This window comes from Diuraphis noxia, unplaced genomic scaffold (genome assembly GCF_037042655.1).
Source record: "Diuraphis noxia isolate RWA-SAM2 unplaced genomic scaffold, SU_Dnox_SAM2 contig0001, whole genome shotgun sequence".
Classification (NCBI taxonomy): domain Eukaryota; kingdom Metazoa; phylum Arthropoda; class Insecta; order Hemiptera; family Aphididae; genus Diuraphis; species Diuraphis noxia.
Genome location: NW_028301711.1, coordinates 29528169 through 29547781, shown reverse-complemented (window position 1 = coordinate 29547781; position 19613 = coordinate 29528169). Strand labels below are relative to the sequence as shown.

Genomic DNA, 19613 nt, shown 5'->3' with positions numbered 1-19613 from the left:
GTTTCCAGGAATTATAAAAGCTTATTAATATTAAATATACATTCTACGTTTGCCAAAATTATAATACACAACACTTTACTTGAGATTCAATGTTTTATTAAACCAAAATCATGTTAATCATGTTATTACAATACAAGATACAAAATATAAACTTCAAATGCTCATAAAAATTTAATTTGACTTTCCGGTAGAGATTTTTGTTTGTTGATAAAATTAGGCGTACTTATGAAAAATCTTATATTAAATTTTCAAATGTTAGATTCAAAAAGAACATTTTTTATGATTTTCTAACTCAAAATAATTTGCTAATTTTCGTGTTTTTTCAATATTTTGTCAAGATTTGACCTTGTTCAATATGGCCATATGGTTATAAAAAAAAAAACCGTGACTAAGGATTTTTAAAATTTTTCAACCACTATTGTAACAATATATAAGAAGCATCGTATTAAATTTTCAAGCTTTTTTACCCAACAAATAAAGTTTTATTGACATTCAAAAAAAAAAAAACCTAAAAAAGTTGGAAACTATAAGTATATCCGTAAACAGCTAAAACAAGTCAAAATATTTTGAAAATTGTATCAAATATAGAAGGTGTTAATATAAACAACCAGTGAAAATTTCAGGTATCTCTGAAATCGATTTTGACTAAAATCGATTTTGCGTAAAAATTCCCGTTTTTTCCTTTATTTTTCATTTATTTTTCACGGCGCTTTTGAAAACCACTGGGAAATTTTTACTTTTGACCCCCCAAAGTACCATATAGGTTCACTTTCCTATCAGAAAAGATACTGTTGAAGAAAATCTAAGCATTTTTACTATCCTAAAACGTGATGACAGACACAAAAAAGTTAAAAAATAAAAAAACACACATCATTGTAAAATCAATACATTCATCGCTCCGCTCAGAATCTAAAAAAAAGTATTTGAATACATATTCATATTATTACATTTATTCGAATACTTAACAATTTTACAAGACTGAACTGCAGTCTGCAAGTATAAAACGTTACTTTCCATTGGAAATAATAAAAATCTAGCCCGTCTGATTAACAGCGCTTGGCGGTTTTATTCTTTCAAATTTAATCAATCATTGATAAAAAAAAAAAATACTTAAATAATAATCATCAAATTATAACGAGTAACGACTCTAATTAATTGTAAGTATACAGTCTATGGGAGGGGATTGATCCCCTTGACCCCCCCCCCCCCCCCCGTAAATACGCCACTGCCATATAATATTATTACAATTTTTACATAATAATTGGTACATGATTCCAAAACATTAGTTTGTTTAATCTATACAGTATAACATAAAATATATTATGTTGATAAGCGAATTATTGACATTCGAACTACAATTAATACGTTTAAAATGTTTAAATACAATTTAAATGTAAATCTCCATTACGACTCGTATAAAGTCGGCCTTCGAGTGAAGGGTGGCGTACTCTGGTGTTAAATTTTGAGCTACCAAACTGCCGCGATTTTTTGCGATGTTACCTTATCTTCTCTAAATCGTGGGTACTGTTATATGGTATGATGGAAAACGCTATTAATTACAAGTGATAAACTGATAACACTATTGATACAGTTTAGTTTACGTGCGCGTCGTCCATACGCTAAAAAGAGTGACAACAGTTTTGTCGTTTTATTAAACTCCTTAGTCCTTAATATTATGTTGAATGTTGAATGTTGATGCATATTAGAAAATATCATTTATAAAACACAGTGTGTAAAGTTTAATAAATGCGTTTGTATTTTATTAATTGAAATGTTGAATTATCGGCTGAATAGTTTTTAATCGACGGTCTTACATCTCATACGTTCGCGTACGTGTAAACAGTCTTATTTTTTTTAAATTTTATTATTTTGGTCGATAAAAAATAAGTATCAATATGAGTACCACTACGGCTGCGGCTGCTGCGAAAATGACGAGCACAACAGCTGTAGCCATAAGTCTAGTATTGTCCAGTTGCGTTGTAGCAAATGCTTTTCGTCAAAAGAAACAATTTTACCCGTCAGTCGTATACATATGTAAATCCAATCCTAGTATGGCAGTAAGTAAAAATATACTAATGTATTTAAAATTTAAGGTTTATATAACTAAAAAAACAACAATACCTACTTGCCTTGTCCTATTTATTTCTTTAATAAGTAGGTTATAACTTATAATAAGTAACAATTATTACACATTATTAATATATATTTATATATTTATTTTAGATAATGTATATGCAAGCTTTAGTGGCTGTCTATTTAATCGGAAAATTAATTGGTAAATTATTTTTTGGATCATTACGCCCTGCAGAATCGGAGGTATTTATTTTATACACTAAACATTTTTATAGTACAATTTCAAAATCTTTGTTATTTAATTGCTTTATTTATGTATTTATATTTTTAGCGTTTGATAGAAAAGGCCTGGTATGCTGTGACAGAAACATGTTTAGCATTTACTATTTTTAAAGATGACTTGAGCCCTAAATTTGTAGCTCTATTTACTTTATTATTATTTCTTAAATGTTTTCATTGGCTGGCAGAAGATCGAGTAGATTATGTAAGTTTCTATATTTTATATTTAACAAACATGTTATGTAGTATATATTTATGTTAATTATTTATAATTTTTATGTTTTAAGATGGAACGTACTCCAGTTATATCATATATATTTCATTTGCGCATATGGTGTAAGTAATTAGAATATTCAAATATACACATTTTATACTTTTAATATAATTTAAATTGTTTTTTGAACAGTACTATTAACTATCTTAACTTTGGGTGATATATATTTTGTTCATGATGCATACACTACTACAATGATCAAAGGCCCATCAGTACAATTAGTATTTGGATTTGAATATGCATTACTCATCACGTTAGCAGCTAATGCTGCCTTTAAGTATGTATTGCATGCAGTTGATGTACATAGTGACACCTTTTGGGAAAGTAAAGCTGTTCTCCTGCTGTACCTTGAATTTTTTATTGGTAAGATTATTTTAATATATATTTTCTTATCTATTACTAAGTAATGAATGTTAAGTTTAAGAAAAATACAGTTTATAGTCGTATATAAAGGTTGTAGTTAGATATAATCACCTGAGAAAACAGTAGAATTTTGGTTGGATAAATTTAATTTTTGGTATATTAAAAATTTAACTGTGTTTTAATTTAAGTGATTTTGAATATTTATATGTTTTTTAACTGAAATATCAAGGAGCATAAAAACAATAATTATATTATTATTATTATTATTAATGTATATCAAACATTTTTTGGAATATTAAATATTTTCTGCAGTTATAATGTGTTTAACATTTCAATGTATAAAAATCAAAATTTTATTAACCTAAGTACTGTAGATTTGTTAGGTGATATCATATTTTATATTGTTTTGAATGGTTTGAAAATAATGACCCATGAATAATATTTATTGAGATCATATATTCATATGCCTGTGCGTCAAGAAGTGCTCTAATTATAATATGTAAACTATTAATTTATATGCGTGATAACATCACCAGGTTAAAATCATATACACTGATTAGTCATCTGAATATTTTCTTAGGCATTTTTCTTCTTTAAACACTTTCTGCAGTCTCCTTAATAACTATTGTATTATTTTTAAAAATTATCTGTTTTAAATTAATTATTTATACCATTTTAACTAATCCATTTATAATATGATTTATTAGGGATGTGTAAAGCTGTGATGTATGTGGCTTTCCTTATAATCATGGTACGAACATACACAATACCACTATTTGCTTTTCGACCAATGTATCATACACTAAGGTAAATAAAATAAAAATAATTTAAACAATTCATTTTATATATTGGTTCAAATATATTTGTTATCAGTATAACTAAAAGCATTAATTATAAATTCTTTAGAAAGGCTTCATAAGAACGTTAATACTTATTTTGGAAACAAATCAAAATAGCCAATAAAATAATAGATTGTTTACATAAACTGTATTATAAAATGATAGTACTTATGTCATTAACTCTTAAATAATAATTAGAAATATTATTGTTTATTGAGCAACTTAAGAGTTTATTAAAAAAAATTTAAGGGCTTATCTATCTAGAATTTATAAGCAATACTAATGCACAAACACATTATTTTGTAGAAATTTCAAAAAAGTATTCCAAGATCTTGTACTCTCTCGTAGAGCAATACATAATATGAATACTTTATACCCGGATGCTACATTACAAGATTTACAAGCCATTGAAAATGTGTGTATTATATGTCGGGAAGATATGACTGCTGCAGGTAATATTTGATATTATATTAATATATTATTCATTTTATAACTATAAAGTAATTTTAACTATGTAACAAATTGTATAGTATTAGTTAATTTATTCATTGTATTAAAATAATAAAATAAAACTCTAATTCTTTAAATATTATTTTCAGCTGCAAAAAAATTACCTTGTAATCATATATTTCATACATCATGTCTACGTAGCTGGTTCCAACGCCATCAAACATGCCCTACTTGTAGATTAGATATTTTGCGCCCAACACCTTTGACAACTCAGAATTCTAACGCTCCCATACCAGCAACACCAACACCTGGCAGAACAGCACAAGAAACACCATTAAATGATTCAGCTGCATCATCATCTGTTACTGATAACAGTAATGGATCATCTACTAGCAATCATACACATGGACCATCTAATCAAGCAGGAAGTAGTGGAAATTCCTATTATAATCAAACACCACTCCAGTATCAATTTAGACCATTTACATTTCAACAACGATCAACGTCTATTGATGAAATTAATGGAAACAACAGTGATAATTCAAATAATGGTATACCTGAATCAAATAATATGAATGAATCGTGGATTTCGTTTATGAATGCAGCAGGAATAAGTGGTGGAATTGGACCATCAACATTATTCAGTAATTAAAAATCCCAATTTCAAAGATAAAATTTAAGAAGTTAAATTTAATATATATTTTTTTTTTTTAATTAGATGATATGCCACAAACTTCCTCTAATTTACCATTTACACCACACATTCCACTTAATTTACCATTTGTTGGCGGTAAGTTAATTTAATTAAATCATTAAAATGAACTAATGTTAAAGTTAATTTTACTTAATTTTGTATTATTTTTATTTTATTAAGAGAGTACTCGTAATTCTACCCAAATGATTTTAAAAATATTCATTTTATATTAATAATTTATAATATTGCTTGAAATTTGTTTCTTCGTGTAGTTAGAAGGGACTATAAATTTCGAAAAATAATGTTACCGGCAGTATTTTAACCGTTTAAATATTTAGACCGAGTAATATGTTATATTAAAATATTTCAGCTTGATAATGTCTTGGACGACTGTATTTGATTCGAAAATAATTTAATCTTAAATAATTTAGCCATCAGTATTTTATCCAATGTTCCAAACAATATTTAAGCTTTCGTCTAATAATGCTCCCCAAAATATTTGTCTACTAAAATACAGTCAATTTAAATAATGTTAAGGTAAAATATTTGTTTGATTAGATTAATATTGGATTAAATATAGTTTTGCTAAAATACAATTAAAAGATGTTCAACTAAAATGTGGCTCGAACACAATATTTTCGGAATATGCACCCCAAATGAGAATTTAGGTAATAGGTTGAATAAAAAAGCAAGTCTTAATTTACATGGGAAATCATAAAAGAAAAGAAGAAGAATTAAATATGTAAAATATTATAATTTTTTATTTAAAATTCACAATATGTTAGTAGTTAATAATCTATACCATAGTTATATAGATTTTCAATCCAAAAAGATTAGGGTTATTAGTATTCTTATTTCTTAATACAGAATTAATTTGAACTAAATAGTTATATTTACTCATCTATCAACATTTATTACTAATAGATATTATGCTAAATAATTTCTTGTTCTTACATATTTGATCTGATATAATATACTGTTTATAAAAGGAATTGCAATTCAGCGACCAAATATACCTCCTAACTTGGATACATTATCTGATGAAGAATTACGTGTAATGGAGGAAAATACAAGACAAGGATGTTTAGCACGCCTTAAATATATTACTGACATAAAATGTATGTTGGATGCTGCTGTTGTGATGATGAATCAATATTCTTCAGCATGTCTTGTAGCTGGGTAATTGATTTTAAATTGTGTATATTTCATAAGTTTATACGAATGTTATGGATTCTACGATATTTAGTCAAATGTATTGTGAGTTAAAGTATTAGTGATATTAGAATTTAAATGAAAATTGGGTGACTTGATCTGCTGTGCTTGAGAGGATGTGTTAGATTTAAATTCAATAATAAATCATAGCAAACAAAAAACCATTATGAGCAAAGTTGGTCTGTGAACCAATGTTATTAACTATATATTATGATATATTTTTATTACTTTAAGATTAATTTAAAATTTACTTTATATTATACGGCAGGAAAAATGTATTGACACAACAAATAATAAATTGTACGATTGACAAATGATAAACGGTTGGATCAAAATTTCTTGAGCCAATATTCTGAATTACCAATTAACTTTATTCTAAAACTGTATGTTATGTAAGAAGATTAATATGCACTTAAAGTTATAAAAAAAAAATGCTATAAAAACTCATAAACTGCTAAATATGATAAAAGTTTAAAATTATTATTTAATGTATAAAATAATTATTTGCTTAAAAAGCTTTGCCTGGAACTTCTCAAAAAATATTACATTTTGGATTCAAATCTGGGTCCTTATTACCATATAATTTTTTTTTTTTAAGTTAAACAAGTTTATACATAAACATAGTTTATCAAAATAGAAGATAAATCATTTTAGTTTAAGGATGTTTATTATAAATTGTATAAGTATGTGAAAAATCTAACATTGAAGAACCTAAAGATATTACATTGGTCCCGGTAAATTTAGTAGGTGGATAGGTTGGTAACTTATGAAACTTGTACCTTGATTTTAAACCATTGCCAGGTTGTATACATTTTTGTCAAAAATATTATATTTATTTTAATAGTACATCAAATGTTACTGTTATTAACTTTTAAGTCAATACCAATTTATCACAGCATATACATATGCTATTATTATAGACAATAGCTTAAAATTAATCTAATTATTTAGAAAATTTCTTTGTGTTTCAAAATAATTGTAGTAAAAGTAGTACTATAATTAAAGTGAAAAATTTTAAATTTCAAAAATATCGCAAAGTAATGAAAATTGTTATAGAAATCATTATTATTATTTGAATATTCAATGTCATAAAAAAATTTGTGGCTTATGTTAAACTTTTAATTATAATAAATCTTGTATTAAATTTTAAAATCTTAACAATTTTTTGAGACTTTACTTATTAAATAACTAGTTCAAATTTTGTGATTATGATGAAATTTTAGAATTATGAGCTTTAAATGCTTATAAAATAAGAATGTTAATATTTATTAGTTGTATGTATACTAATGCTTATACTAATACAAATCTTATTATGAAATATTATACATTTATACTCTTTAAGAGGATGCTATATCCTCATAAATCGCATGTTGTCACTGTCATACAAGTACAAAACAGCAAATTTTACGCCCTGCACTTCATGTTTAGCTCTATTAGTTTAAAATTTAGAGTGATTTGACCTCTCATAAAAATTATAGGAAGCAATATTATGGAGAGCTTTTCATAGGCTATTTATTACATTTTAATTTTAAAGCAAGTTATAAGTATTTTAAAATTTTAAATTGTTTGTATATCTTAAATACTCATAACTTACTTTAAAATAAATTTATAATAAAAAACATATGAAAAGCCCTCCATAATATTGTTTCCTTAATTTTTATAATATGTCAACTCACTCTAAGTTTTGAACTAATGGAGCTAAACGTGATCTGCTAATCAAAAATTTGTTATGTTATACACTTGTAAGACGGAGACAATACATGCAGGTGTAGCATCCTCTCAAGTTTAATATTTGTTATATTTTGAATTCAAAATATATTTAAATGTAGGTTCTCAGATTATTTTAGTTTAGGTTAGTCATACTTTTCATTCAAAAATAAGACACAGGCTTGAAAAGCAAAAGAATATGCAAGAGTGTTCCCCTCCTCCTCCCATGTTTGAGTATGATTGTTTAAGCCATGTAAGAGAAATACATGAAGCATGGATATTCCTCCTCTTTTTTTGAGTTACTTAGAGCTATGTGTATAACCAATACATTCATCTGTTCAGAATCTAAAATTCTTAGTATTATAATTTAATTATTTGTAGATTTGTTTTAACTTTTAAGTGATTGTCTTTCATTATTGTAAGTTTCTAAAATGTTTTAATGATAACAAACATTGTTAACTGTAATTGTTTTGTTTTCTAGTCTCGATAATACCGATTCAACTTTAAACAGTGACACTAAAACTTCAGATATTACCGAAAATGATGAGCAATTAGAATCAAGACCATCAAGTAATATTTCTTCAGAAACTGATTCTAGTACCAGTAGTGGAGTTACTAGGTATTTATGATAATTCAAAATTCATTTTTTTTTACAATAAACTAAGCCTGATAGTATTTGTGAACTTGTAATTTTTTTTCATTTAACTTAACAAATTAATTTATTGTTTTTAGTTATATAATTATGCTTATAACTTAACTGTGAAGAGTATTATTCTGATTCAATTAGTTTTACTTTTGAACAACTATTAAAAAAAGTAAAATCTATGGAATGTACTTGAAAATAGTTAAAGAGATTTGACCTGGTGTTATTTCTACCAAAATTAACTAATCTTATACAATCTGTAATGACTGTCTTATAATCAGAAACAAATTCCAAAATTATATTTAAATTTTTCAAAAAGTAAACTTGATTACTACTTTTCTATTTTTTGAAATTAATCACTTTAACACTTCAAAATTTTAATTTTAAGAATTTTAGATTACTAGTAATATTGAAATATAAAAATGTAAGAAAGTTGTCTTCATGAAAAATTCAAATATATTTAAAAATTTGTTTCTTAAAAATGGTCAGTATCCAATCTCCTTAAGAGGATGCCACATAGACACACGTATGTGTTGTCTCTGTCTAATAAACATAGAACATTGCAACGTTCTTTGCAAGGCCATTCTTATTCCATCTATACTGTAAGTAGAATTACCAAAATTCCAAAACACATAAGAAAGAACTTTATCAGTATTGTAGAATATACTTGGATATAATGAATACAATTAAATTTATCGTTTTGAAAACATATGTTTTTTTTTTCAATTAATCATTAAAAAATAAAATTGCTATGACATAGTTACATTAGAGTATTTAAATAACTATGGAACAATATTATTTCGACAAATCATTATATCGCACTGTGAGTACATTAATGTAGTAATTCAAAAAATGACGATTTTGAGTTATACATGTTTTCTTATGGTAAAAATAGCATTCTTTCCAATGCACTAGTGTATTATGTCGTACTGGCAAAATTAAAAGCGTTAAACAATATAATATGGTACAACATTAAAGGAAATAAATAAATTCAATCCATGCAGTAGTGTATTATTTTGAGCTATTACTATAATGCACAAATGTATGTTCAAAAATACTGGTGCATTAGTGTATCATCTCAAAACAACATAATTATTGATATAAAGAATTATAAATAGAACATGATAACAATATTGTATTATCTTAACAACAAATTATACATTCTGTAATATTAATTTATTAATTTTACTCCTAAAAATGATCAATGTGCTGTTTGTGAAGAGTATAAAAATACAACTACAAAATCTGAAGAATTAATAAACAAATTTGAAAAATATATTAAGGCCAAGTAAGATGCTAGAAATGAAATTATTAAAGATACTACTGCAATAAGCACTAATAAATATAATATAGGATTATATTTTTATGATCTACAAGCTGTATTACCAACACCATCTGGTGAAGTATCATCTTTTTATTATAAGAGAAGACTTGCTACATACAATTTTACAGTTTTCAATTCATGCACTAAAGAAGGGCATTGTTTTGTATGGAATGAGAGTACTGGTACTAGAGGAGCTGTAGAAATAGGCAGTTGTATCATTAAATTTATTGAAACATTTGTAACAGATAAAGATAAAAAATTAATATTTTATTCTGATAATTGTAATGGTCAGTTAATGTAATACTCAGTTTATATATATATTGTGATGTTCTTAGATGTACCAGAGATAACTCACAAATTTTTAACTACTGGTCATACTCAAATGCCAGTTGATTCTATGCACAGTCGTATTGAGACACAAAAGCAACGTGCATTAAAAAGTGGTCCAGTGTATATTCCAGCACAGTGGGTTTCAATAATAAAATTGGCTAAAAAAAATGGAAAACCTTATACCACAACTGAAATGGATACAAAAGATTTCTTCGACCTATCTACTTTATGTAATGAACTTGGAACAAATTTTAATGTTAATGAGCAAGGAGAAAAATTTTTGATGGGTGACATTGTAGAAGTGAATGTTAAAAAATAAAAACCATTTATTGTACATTATAAGACAGATTTTTCCCAACCTAATTATAAAACAATTGATATACGCAGTTACAGTAAATCTTACCCTGAAAAAAGTACCATAATTATGAAACAAGCTTATACAGAACCACCAAAAATATCAATTGCAAAAAAACAAGATTTACTTTCTCTATGTCATTCCAACTTAATTCCAGAGCAGTATCATGAGTTATATGATAAATTATCTACTGAAAATAAAGAAAGTACCGGACCAAAGTCAAGTAAAAATTCAAGTATTAATAAGCTACCATCAAACATCAAGAAAGTTGCTTCAGCAAAAAAAAATACTACAAAAAAAACTATAAAAAAAAAATTATTTTAAGGTTTTTAAATTTTTATTTAATAACTATTTCACTAAGTATAGTAAAAAATAATCATAAATGTTTGATTTTTTTATAATTTTAATTAAAAGGACTTCATTTAAAATACAACTGAGTTTTTTTGTTTATATTTTTAGTTACTAAGTTATATTCTACATTCTAATAGGCATTTTAAAGTAAATATTAAAATGCAATAGTGTAGTAACTAAAAAAAAATTATTTAATTGATAAAAAACATTGTTTAATAGTATTTTAACACAATAAATTTGTTTAAAACACTTAATATAATTAATAATATTATATAATACATAAGTTTCAAACATTTAAATAAAATACTTTTTCTTTTATCAGTGATTTAAGACATGAAAAACTTAAAAACTCGATTTTCTCAAAATTATGCATTTTTAGTTACTACACTAATGTACTCACAGTGCGAATTATCCGGCCATAAAAAAAATATTTTCTCTATCATTTTTGTAATGGGTGATTTTAAAGATTAAAGATCTAAAAACATTAAAAAAAATGATTCTTAGTAAATGCGTTATGTTGCGCATGGGTCAGAGAGAGAAAACAAACGTCGTGCTGACATCTTCAGATCCTTATAAGTAGGTTATACCGATAGTATCGACCAACCTGCTAATCCAATAAAACTTCTGATAACATTTTTGAATTTGCCACAAGTTTACTTAAAAACAACTTTTTCAGTTTTTTTGAAGTTAAGCCCTTCGTCTAAAAAATTAGAATTTTAAATTTTGAATATTAAAATGTTGTGTATACTATTAACAACATTGATTGAATAAATTAATCTAAAGATGTAATAAAATTGATTTTAAGGTGATTTTATAATAAATTCCAACAGGGGTGTATTTAGATTTTATTTTTTTTGGGGGGGGGGGGGGGCTGTGGTATTTTCTCCAACTGAAATTTCAAATTCAGCCTATATGAGTTAGAAAATTTACATCTGTTAAGACATAATATGCAGACTTCATAAACAATTCCTGGATTTCGGTGGGGGCTGAAGGCCCCTCAGCCACCCCCATAAATACGCCCTTAATTATCTTTTCAGAAATGTTATCACATAACTTGGTGAGTAATAGAATTGGCAAATGGTTGATACTTTTGAAAAAAAAAAAAATATTTTAATTAACCTTAAATGAAACTCAAGGTAGGTAAAAACATTGTCTGTATTTTCTCTTTGTTTTTTTAAACTTGATGTTTTGATTTCAAATGTATTTTAAGCATATTTAAATATTAGCATTTTACATTTTTACATCATCGTGAATTGTTAAAAAATGAATTTATCATAAAAATCCAATAAGAGAACACTTTTAATGCCGTTTCATAATTGGTCTATTCACTCTAATATTATCTCTAACAACTCAAAATTGGTATGTTATACTAATGGGTTTGTAAGATGGAGGCAACCCAGGAGGTACAAATTCTTATTTTAGACCACAGTATAACATTAAAAATAGTTTTTGACATGGAAAAAAAGTCTAGTTGTTTGCTACAATCCAGTGCTTGGGCAACTCATGAAATTTAGTTTTAAATATTTTTATTTTATAACAATTAAAACTATAATATTCATGAATTGTAATATTATACTTTTATATTCAATCAAAAAAATGTATTTGTGACAAATTACAATCTTTATCTACAATGTTGCTACTTGTCTTAGTAACTTTTAGTTTGGACCAACATTTTTTTTCTCTCTGTCTTTGCTTCTCAAGTTTCTCAAGTGACTGTGGTCAAAGTTGGTTACCTTTAAATAGTGAAACTATACCTCCATTTGATGACTCAATTAATTATATTTTGTCTTTTGATCTAACTCTAATAGTTTGCTGAGAATATCTAGCTGTTGAAATATTTGGACCATTTACACAGTTATGTAGTGGAATAGGTATACGCAATAATTACTGTAATCAAATTTTTTGATACCTATTTAAAATCTCAAACACTTGTTTATATTGCATGTGTTTTTTCCATACCTATATTGTTTTTAAATTCATTAGGCAATTTGAGTTCCAATAAACAAAGTATTCATGTCCATTTGGATTTTTTCACTACTTTCATTTATGCAGAAATTAAAATTAAAGCCTGAATTCTGTTTCATTGGGAATGTCTTTTTTGATAAATTTTGAATGTTCAATTGTCATCTACGATCTGTTTAAAATAATAATAGACCTCAGCAGTTAGTTTTCGTGCATGGGTATTGTTCCAAAGTATTGGCCTCTAGAATCTATTTGGTATGGGAAGTGTCTGACAAATGACAGTGCGTCTGACTGCCAAGACAGTTGGTCGCCGCCTAGGTCTGTTCTTATTTTTAACAGCGTATAATTTTATGGATATAACCCAGGTATTCTGAATTTATTTTTACTGATTCTTTAGTAAATATTTATTAACAATAAATACAAAATTAAAACTAAATGGTATTTTGTTAAAAGATATTCAAATGTCATATGTAACTTTTGTGACTATATTTTTAGCTTATTTTTTTTTTAGTACCCTAAAATCTAAATATCACCACACTCAAAATCTGCTGAATGAATAGAATTGGGGTTGAATACTACACATATATACCCCCTTTTTCTACAGAACATGCTTAGATGAACAAAAATAAACAACAAATGACTATAAAAATGTAATTCAATTTTTTTTTCCATCACAACACGTTGACCACCAAGAGGTTTTTCACTAAGTTAAATTTGCTACAAGATCTAATTAATATATTTATTAAAAATGGATTTTGAAATTTTATTTAAAGCCTCACTAGAAATGACTTCAAACGATCTCGTTCTGGATCTCGATAATCAGTATTTTCCATTGACCTGGTGGTAGTTCCTGTGATGATTTTGTGTTTCACAATTCTATGCATGTGTATAGACTATAGACCAGTGGTCTTCAACCGGTGGGTCGCGACCCATTTTTGGGTCGCGTAAGCTTTAAAATTGGGTCGCGATAAGTCTTCTTTTTAAAATAAAAATAAAATTTTTAATATTATAAAAGGTAAAAAAATAATTTTTTAATAATTAAATTTAGAAATTTAATAAATGAAAATATAGTTTAAAAATAGTAGTGTATGTTGTGTATTATATGGTATCAACAATATTTTATAATTTATTGTTATTCTATATTCTATTCTATAATATTATAATGAATATTAAATCACGGTATAATGTTTCATATTAGACTGGTATGATTGTACGTAGTAAGATAGTAATTTATTGAGATAAGAATTAACGAATAAACTGTGTTATTAATAGAATTAATAATTAGTCTATAGTATAGACCACGCCAGCTTATTGATTTTGAATCTGATAAAACTGTTCATTAGATATGTAGGGGGACAGTGACATGTGTATGTGTGGCAAGGACTTGTTACTAAAAACGCTGGTGGTTACCCATCCATGAACTAGTGTGCTTGGACTCAGAACACGTTTGACTGCAGCAGACACATGTGCAAAGTCAGAAACAAAAATAGCATAAATACGTAGTTACCTATCACATTATATCATGATTCATGAACATTTCTTACAAATTTCAAATAAATTAAACAAATTTATTATGAATAAACTCGTATTAAGCATTACCAGTAGGTATCAAATACTTTTCTATAAACAAATGTTTGCTAGTATCTTGTCTGATAATACATCACTGTAACCATAGAACACAGTTTACCGATACGGCGATACCACACCATGCAACCCCACCGTCTATGAGTATAAAGTCTATGCAGAGATTCGCAAACCTGTTGGCTTTTATAGTACGACCCATTTTGGAAATCTTTTAAATTTAGAGACCTAAAATAATATTAATGACTTTTTTTACTGTTTAGTGGATTAGTTGCTTACATGCTAAAAAAAAAATTTTAAAAAGATATCTATTAAAAACAGTAAATTTTATTATTTTTATATATTATATATTTTTTTTATTTTGACTGAGAAGCACTTGTTGAAGGCTCATTGTAATCTAATTTAATTTTTTTTAACTGTTGACACATTACACAAATGTCTCTGTTTCTTCTTGACTTTAGTCATTGACTTTTTGTTTCACCTTTTGGCTTTTATCCATAGATGTGTAAAAGTATAAAAAAAAAACGAATTTATGTGAAAAAAATTAGTATAAAACTGCGTATGTGTATCGTATTCGTATTATTGAAAATAATCAATAGTTTTGAACGTCATGCCGATACCGGCGATACTTACTAATTTGTTTCAAATAAATTGATTTCTTTTCAATTATTAATATGCATCGTTTTAAGTAGTTCTGACATAATCACAATCACGGTTTAAGATAATATACTATATATTCTACCCATAGATCATAGGCGTGCGCAGACTTTATTCACAGGTTATGCAATAAGACAAATAGGGGCCCTAAAAAAAAAAATATCGCCTAACCTATATTGTAACTAAGATACTCAACATAATTTTATTGGATTTAAAGAAAGAATAAATAATTTATTCTAAAAAACAAAAAAACGATTCTGGGCCGTTAAACATTTTCTTTTACCACATATAGGACTTAATTTACAATTTAAGTTTTTTCAAATATAGGTACTACTTATACCTTCTTTGTTCTCTCGGAATTTAAAACCACACATAGTTTTACAGTAGAATATTAAACAATGCATTGTAGAAATAAGTAGTTTGAAATTTGAATTATATTTATTAAAAGAAAATCTATTATTTCTTAAATTTAAGTATATATTATTTGGAAAGTCTTTAAATAATTTTAACATATATTTATAAAGTTGTTACGTCTATAGTTTGGATTAATTTGCTGGTCACGAGAAAATTTAAAACTAAAAAACATTTTTTTAAATACTTTATAAGATATTATCAAAAATGCTTTGTTATGATAAACATGGGCCCTTCAAATGAAGCTCGCAGACTTTGCAGTGGCATACCCTGCATACTCTGTGCGCACGCCTATGCCATAGATAATATATATATTATCTATGATTATACCTTAAGTCGTGGTTGCAGTACTACTTCTAATCCTCAAACTAGTAGATTAATGATAAAACTGAATTTTGACATCAAATAAAAGTAATAGAATAAAGTTGATTAAAAAAAAATTAATTATTTAGAAATATATAACGCAATTCACCTAAAATAAATCGTTACCCACAGTTTAGAACCTCTGGTCTATGGTATTTTCACAGAACTGAATATATAATATTACTATTTATTATTATTACTCTTTTTTTTTTTTAATAAAAACACATTGAATGACACTATGACAAACAAAATCTTCTAGTTTGCTCAATCACCCCACACCCACAAACCATTGTCGTTGACAATTGCATGCCCTGTCGTTGACACCCAGTGCTCTTCAGTTTAAATAATATCAGGATTGGCTACAATGAGGCTCGTAAGCCGCATGCAACTCTTGACACCAAACTTAAGAGAAATATATAAAAGAATGATATTAAAAGCACTTTACAAAAGTAAAATCACATTTCTTGAAGTGTTCCTGAACAATTATATTCTGTGTAATGTAAAAAATAATATCTCTTCATTTGTTACAAAATGAAAGTTTACCATTTTATAAGGTCCATCTCTTAACAATTCGGCTTGTTTTGAATTAGCTTCATAAATTGCTGGCTTTCAAAATTAAAATTAGTGACCATCCCTATTATGTATCAAGGAGGATTAATTAATATCCAGTCTCCACCTTGTAGGTGATATATTATTCTGTGATATTTTCACATTGGATTAAAAATGTAGAATGTTACCATTTTCAGTAAGTGTTGCAAGTTTGCAAATATCCTTCTTTTTTTCAATAAATACTATTCTGTTTAAAATGTGTGGTACAGTAAATGGTTGTTTTTATATTACACTACAAAATTTTTAATTAGGTATCTGAAACTATAAATGAGATAATTTAAAAATATCCATTGTACATTAATGCTAGTTTTTCTTACCAAACATATACATTTTTTTTTTAAAATTATACTGAATTAAAAAATAAATTGTATAAATAATGTACTTAACTGTATTTCAAAATATTAATAATAATTTAAATATTTAGCAGCAGCAGTGGCAGTGAAGATCAGCTGATCCAAGAAGAAACTGAACAGCAGCGAATTATTAGGTTAAAAAGGTTGGAGAAATTTGGGAGTAATTCCACGTAACTTTTGTTAAAAATATCTAAGTATCCCATAATGTGATTATAATGTTATACTAAGTATTATTAATAGTTCATTTTATAGTTAACTAATTGAGAGGGTCAATATTTGGTTTATTTCTTCAACTATTCTATAATTTTGTAATATTTGTGTTTAAGCTGTTTTGCGATTTTTTATGGTATGTATTTGAATCCAAGTTTTTCATTTTGTTTTTTTTTTTTGTAAAACCATACATTTAGCTTATTTACCAATTTCTAGTGAAATGTAATTTTATAACGGTATAAATAATAATAACTAATTTCTTACTAAAAATTATAATTTTCAAAGAATCACAAGATTATAATATCAAACTATTAATAACATTTAAAAATTGTATTATCAATTTATATGCATGTATATTATTTTCTAAGTTTTTGAGGATTAATACAATGTAAAATGCTATTATGTATATTAAAACTGTTTATATCATATTATTTAATAGTTATATCATAAAATCAAATGTAATTGCCCCAATTATCAACCATAAAATACATAACTTATATGACTATATGGTATCATATTATTGATAAATAATGTTTTCATGTCTGTGGAAGATTATTCTTCAAGATCATCGTGTTATTTTGTAAATAAATAATAATAACAATATCTCAGATGAACTAAACTATTCTGGGTTACTGAATAACTATTGGCTGTAGGATCATCCAGTGGTGGTAATACATGATGTTCATGGGGGGAAGGGGCGAAAAAAATAGAGCCAACCCTCCCTCCCCAGAGCATTTTTATAAATAGTAGATATACATCCATTCAGGGTTAGATTATATTGACAATTATGTGATAATTAAATAATTTAAGGAATATACTCATGTTAGAAAATTCTTAAAAACCATATTTTTAAAAAAGCTAATACGTTCCAAATTTATTTAATCTAAAAAATATTGAATTTTAAAAAATTCTAAAAAATAAACTACTTGACTTCAATCATTTTATCATCAAAATTGTTCTTATAATCAGATTAAAAAATGAGCTATTTTTAATTTATCCAAAAAAATTATTATGAAATTTTATTTTTTTTACTTTTAGTAAAAAAAAAATATTTATTTGAAAAAAAGTTATTCCAAAAGTCTGTTTTATCTGTTTCACCTTGTATGCTTATAATATAATAATATAAAATATACATAATATGGATTATAGGTATAGAGTAATGCTTTTGTATTTATAATATTAATAATGCATTTTAATATTAATTTATTTTAAAAAAAAAAAGATATAAATAATGTATCTGCCATAAATTTATTGACTTAATAGTCAATTCATTATCTTATAATAATCATTATAAAAGCATAATTATGCCTACTTTTTTACTTGGCAAAGTGTCTGGTGTGTATCTACTAATTTTTATACCAAGTTAATCTGTGTGTTTATCGCATATTCTAACCACAGTCCACAGACTTATATAACATAGGTACTATCCATGGTTAAAACGTAAAATATGATCAAGGAAGATTCCAAGGGGAGGGGCGATCCACCTATCATCCCCCCTTATAACCACCACTGGGATCATCTTGACTGAATAATTGTATTTGCTGCACGCTAGTATTCTAGACTTAAATCTTACAGTCATTGATTTGGGTTGGATTAGTGATGCACTAGAAAATAATACTTGATAATTTAAAATATAATATAAAGTTTTTAGGTTAAATTAAGGTAAGATCTTAGATCTTCAGTTCTGTTTATATAGCTGGTGAGCAGTGGTTGTAAGTTTTAAAGCGAGATCAAACATCAAAAATATTTTACAATCTTGCTCCACTAGGCCTAAGTAATTTCAGTAACCTGAAAAGGCACTCAAAAGCATAAGAACGTACAGGACCATAGAATATAAAATATGAATACTACAGATTTCTAAATAGTATATTAGCATGAATTGGAGGGAAAATAGCCTATACTATGAGTCTATAAATTAAAATAATTTAAAATGTTGAAAATAATACCTTCATAGGTATTTGATTTTTCAATATATTTTATGCTTAATTTACAAAAATCTAATGGTTTTTTGTAATTTTATAATTAGTATAACAGTCCTTACAAGAACCAGCTCATAGTGAAGATTCCTGATTTCTCGATAGGCCAATATGTCCATGATTGTACTCAATGATCCGGGTGGTGAATTAAGATCAGTCTGTCAAGAGGTTTGTTTTGATCCTAGATAGAAATTAAATTATGATTTGTAAGGGGAAAAAGTGAGGCGTTACCGTTTATCCCTATGTGGTCATGACAATTGTAAAAGGATTTTACGCTTTTATAGTTTTATGTCACTTGAAATCTAAGAATATACACTATAGGTTATTAGCTTCGCTAACAAAAATAGATTCCGGTCAAATGAGAATTAACTAAAGCTGTTTATTATTGTTCTGTTATAAACAGTACTATACATGGGGGCCAAGTAATGTGCAAACAGTACGGCCCTTCATGTGGCAGTAGCATTATAAAAAAGAAGACAATTCTACATTTCAAAATATTATGTGGACTTGGATTTTATTTGAGCTATTTATAGATAGTAAATTTTCTTTGATATATGTTGATTAGATATTTGTTATTAATTATTTAAGTCAATAAAC

The 19613-nt window shown here is 26.4% G+C and overlaps 1 protein-coding gene across 3 annotated transcripts; it reads left to right on the top strand.

Moving 5' to 3' along the window:
- Nucleotides 1-1607: 1607 nt before the first annotated feature.
- LOC107163888 (E3 ubiquitin-protein ligase synoviolin B-like) lies at nt 1608-17454 on the top strand. Of its 3 annotated transcripts, none has more exons than XM_089216029.1 (12): nt 1608-2057; nt 2224-2316; nt 2405-2557; nt 2640-2688; nt 2759-2989; nt 3697-3796; nt 4135-4280; nt 4428-4922; nt 4997-5068; nt 5962-6151; nt 8373-8510; nt 16905-17454. In XM_089216029.1, exons 1-12 carry the CDS (start codon nt 1896-1898, stop codon nt 17002-17004), a joined length of 1929 nt encoding a protein of 642 aa, XP_089072155.1. In that variant the 5' UTR covers nt 1608-1895; the 3' UTR covers nt 17005-17454. The 3 variants fall into 3 exon arrangements, with proteins under 3 accessions (XP_089072155.1, XP_089072157.1, XP_089072153.1); XM_089216031.1 differs by lacking the exon at nt 16905-17454 and adding an exon at nt 10194-10848; XM_089216027.1 differs by having other exon boundaries at nt 1611-2057; nt 16902-17454.
- The last annotated feature ends 2159 nt before the right edge of the window (nt 17455-19613 follow it).